Here is a 4,515-nt window from a genome sequence, read left to right as displayed (position 1 = left end):
GCGACCTTTGAGGACTTGCGACCTTGGAGGACTTGTTACCTTAGAGGACTTGTTACCTTGGAGGACTTGTTACCTTGGAGGACTTGTTACCTTGGAGGACTTGTTACCTTGGAGGACTTATTAACTTAGAGGACTTATTACCTTGGAGGACTTGTTACCTTAGAGGACTTATTACCTTGGAGAACTTATTACCTTGGAGGACTTACTACATTGTAGGGCTTATTACCTTGGAAGACTTATTACCTTGGAGGATTTATTACCTTGGAGGATTTACAACCTCGTAGGACTTGCAACTTCAGAGGACTTGCACCCTCGTAGGACTTACGACCTCGGAGGACTTGCAGCCTCGAAGGGCTTGCAACTTCGGAGGACTTGCACCCTCGGAGGACTTGCACCCTCGGAGGACTTGCACCCTCGGAGGACTGGCACCCTCGGAGGACCGGCACCCTCGGAGGACTTGCACCCTCGGAGGACTTGCACCCTCGGAGGACTTGCACCCTCGGAGGACTTGTACCCTCGGAGGACTTGCACCCTCGGAGAACTTGCAACCTCGGAGAACTTGCACCCTTAGAGAACTTACAGCCTCGAAAGGCTTACTGCCTCGGAGAACTTACGACTTCGGAGGACTTATAGACACCCCTCTCCAAGACATGTAACATTTTAAAAATGTGTCACCTTTGAAATGGTTTAATTTTTATTATTAGTAGGTATATGTATATATATAGATATATATATATATATATATATATATATATAGATGTAGATATATATATATATATATATATCTATATGTAGATATATATAGAGATGTAGATATATATATATATATATATATATATAGAGATATATATATATATATATATATATATATATATATATATACATACATATATATATATATATATATATATATTTTTTTTTTTTTTTTTTTTTTTTTTTTTTTTTTACTTTCAGTGTTACGAGTATAAGAGCACTGCTTGAGCCCATTATTTAGGGATTTTAATATATCCCCTTCCTTGCGCAATCATTGTCCCATATGGAGGGGTCCTTCTTAGAAATGAATTCGTGCAGCGGGAACCCCGCCGACCGTCGATCAGGTCCGCCCACACAGATAACATAGGGATTACCTGAACTGATACGACTCAGCCCCCCTTTCCCCACTTCACACATTGACACCATAACCGAGGATGGTGAGGCGTTCGAATATCACCATACCTGGCGGTCGGTGTTGTAACAAAATTCCCCCGTTCTTTGTGAACGCAGGGAGGGATTCTGCCCACAGGGAGAAAGCGGATTATTCGAGAGTGACGTAACGGGGTTGGGTGGAAGTAGCTTTGGACTCCACCTGTGGTATTTGGCAATGATTTCCGCTCCATGAGTATATAAATCCTCGTGCAAGTTGGACAGACCACACATCCTTTCAGTGGTAAGATCTCTCTGCCAAGTCTGTCGTTAGCTTGGTCTCCATGTGTCAAAGACAGGGAATCTCGTGGTTGTATATATATACAGTCGCAGGCTTAAAAGAGAGAAAGTAAACGTAAGAAAATATCTAAAATAGGTTTCTCAATTGCAGAGACAAGATGGTTCGATTCTCGACGTACATGATGGTCGTGGCGGCGACGCTGGTCGCTCTCGCCGACTCCAAGGCACTGGACCCAGTACCGCCTCCTACTTGCACATACTACTGTCTAGTTGGAGAAGAATATCAGTGCTGTGATAAAGGAGTACCAGGTGAGTTTCTCTTTGTCTCTCCACCCCCCCCCCCCTCTCTCTCTCTCTCTTTCTCTCTTTCTCTCTCTCTCTCTCTCTCTCTCTCTCTCTCTCTCTCTCTCTCTCTCTCTCTCTCTCTCTCTCTCTCTCTCTCTCTCTCTCTCTCTCTCTCTCTCTCTCTCTCTTGTACGCTGTGTCAGCGATGGATGCTCGTTATACATGTCTATAAATTTCCTTGTGATGAACGTATGCTTATATGCATTTATTTCTTCGTATTCATAAGTTTATTATGCACATGTAGTTGTTTATCCTCGAGGTATCGTGTATAGAAAAAAAACACGCGTCCCTACCAAACAACATACATACATACATATACCAAGACTTTTTCCCCCTTACAAAGGAGGTAGCCAAAAAGGAAAAGGTATAAAATCATTCCCACCCATTCCATCCCTGAATACACTCCACCTCTGATCTTAGCACCTCCTGGATGACGGGCCATCCCTGCACCTTGTCCACTGCCCTGGGTCAGAAGCAGTGTCGCAAGACACAGCACATCCACAGCAAGGCCGCTGAGAAAAATAAAGTTACACTCCACCAAGAATTGTAATAAACTTCATTTCATTTTTGGAGAAAAAAAAAAAAGTGTCTTAACGATAACATTTTCTTTTCTTTTTTAAATCGTAGATGATAGATGTGGCAGCCCGAAACTTGCTCCGGTGAAGATAGCCTTCCTCTGTACACCTGGTGAAAAATGCAGACATCCTGTGCCCAAGGAGTGCAAAGGTCCTCGTGACACTGGGTGTGGATCGGACGAATTCTGCTGCTACGTTGGGAGTGAATCGAGCACCGACTACGGCTGTGCGACTTTATTCTAATAAATAAATAAACATATAGATAAATGCAAGAATGATTAAGTAAGTAAATAAATAAATACACAATTGAATACTGTGTCTGAGTAGTTCTTTCCTTGGAAGCGAGTCAAGCACCAACTACAGATGTGAAACTCTCTATGAATAGATAGATGGAAAATGAACAATTACACAAATAAAGAAATAGGTATACACAAACATACGCCTACACACACACACATACACACACACACACACACACACACACACACACACACACACACACACACACACATATATATATATATATATATATATACACATATATATATATATACTGTTGAAAATGATAGCAAATGAATTAGAAATTAATTTCTTTTGTCAGCTTTCTAGCTTTCAGAAAGTAGGTTTTTGTGGAAAAGTGAGGGGAAGAAGTAAATTTCCAATAGACATTGAGAACTATATTAACACAATTAAACATGCAATACATAAAATAAAGCAAAACACAGTAGAAAAAACCCAAGACACTTCGCAGATCATTCTCCATCTTCAGTTGGAGTGTAGACAAATAGACTAATGGTCTGTATAAATATGAGGGAAGACAAATCTTGGAGAGGTCAAGTCCGACTCTCCTTAACTCGGCTGGCGCCGTTTCGTAGATACCTCAGCCTATCTGATCCTCTTAGGCATGAGTTTTGGGCCACCGTGGGGTGCCTGTGTGTCGGTGCTCTCTGAACTTGGGACTCTATTCTTGTACAAATTCACTTTCCCAGAGGGGGATTGTACACACCCTATCTACCTACGTGGGAAGGACAACTACCACCCTGTCCAGACGAATCACCCTTCACTTGCAACAAGGAGGACCTAGACACCACTTTTGAACCCATCACAGGCGCCACCTCGACAGAGAAACCATGATAAGTAATACAGAAATTGTGGCAGAGGAGAAGGACCTCCAACGCCTGGCCATCCTGGAGGCTGTAATTATAAAAGATTTACAACCTGATATTAATGTACAAACTAAAGATTTCTCTCTCCTTCCCAATATGAAACCTACACGTAGGAGACATTTGACCACAAGAATAGAGCCCCAAGTTCAGAGAACACTGACACACAGGCACCCCACGGAGACCCAAATCTCATGCCTAAGACGATCAGATAGGCTGAGGTATCTACGAAATGGCGCCAGCCAAGCTGAGGAAAGTCAGACTTGACTTCTCCAAGATTTGTCTTCCCTCATATTTATACAGACCACTAGTCTACTTGATTTCGCTCCAACTGAAGATGCAGAACAATCTGCGAAACGTCTTGGTTTTTTCTTCTACTGTGTTTTGCTTTATCCTATGTATTGCGTGTTAATATATGTTCCCAATGTCCATTGGAATTTTACTTCTTCCCCTCTCTTTTCCACAGAAATCTACTTTCTGAAAATTAGAAAGCTTACGAAAGAAATCAAATTCTAATTAATTTGCTGCCGTTTTCAACAATGTGCTTGAAAGAAAATTTCATGCCACGCTTCACGAATATATATATATATATATATATGTGTGTGTGTGTGTGTGTGTGTGTGTGTGTGTGTGTGTGTGTGTGTGTGTGTGTGTGTGTGTGTGTGTGTGTGTGTGTGTGTGTGTGTGTGTGTGTGTGTAAATATATATATATTTATATATATATATATATATATATATATATATATATATATATATATATATATATATATAAAATATATATATATATATATATTAAGCGAGTTGAATGTTCAAAGACTGGTAAGCTGGTAAGATAGACTGAGTATCCCATTATCGGAAAAAGAATGTTGTTTGAAGATACGTATATGGCGATCACTAACTGTGATCCTCTTCAGCGTGGTTGTACAAAAGGGTGGGTGGACTTATTTATACTAGGAGGGAATAAATAGAGGGGACATGGGGAGGTAAGCTTGGCGCGTTTGAGCATAGGT

General features: G+C 41.0%; 1 protein-coding gene across 1 annotated transcript; it reads left to right on the top strand.

The window, feature by feature from the left end:
* The first annotated feature begins 1,447 nt into the window (after positions 1-1,447).
* On the top strand, positions 1,448-2,653 carry LOC143027441 (uncharacterized). Its single transcript, XM_076188731.1, has 2 exons — positions 1,448-1,731; positions 2,395-2,653. Exons 1-2 carry the CDS (start codon positions 1,581-1,583, stop codon positions 2,583-2,585), a joined length of 342 nt encoding a protein of 113 aa, XP_076044846.1. The 5' UTR covers positions 1,448-1,580; the 3' UTR covers positions 2,586-2,653.
* The last annotated feature ends 1,862 nt before the right edge of the window (positions 2,654-4,515 follow it).

This window comes from Oratosquilla oratoria, chromosome 8, assembly GCF_046742065.1.
Source record: "Oratosquilla oratoria isolate Oo_2021 chromosome 8, ASM4674206v1, whole genome shotgun sequence".
Lineage (NCBI taxonomy): Eukaryota > Metazoa > Arthropoda > Malacostraca > Stomatopoda > Squillidae > Oratosquilla > Oratosquilla oratoria.
This window is presented reverse-complemented; position numbering and strand designations above follow the sequence as displayed.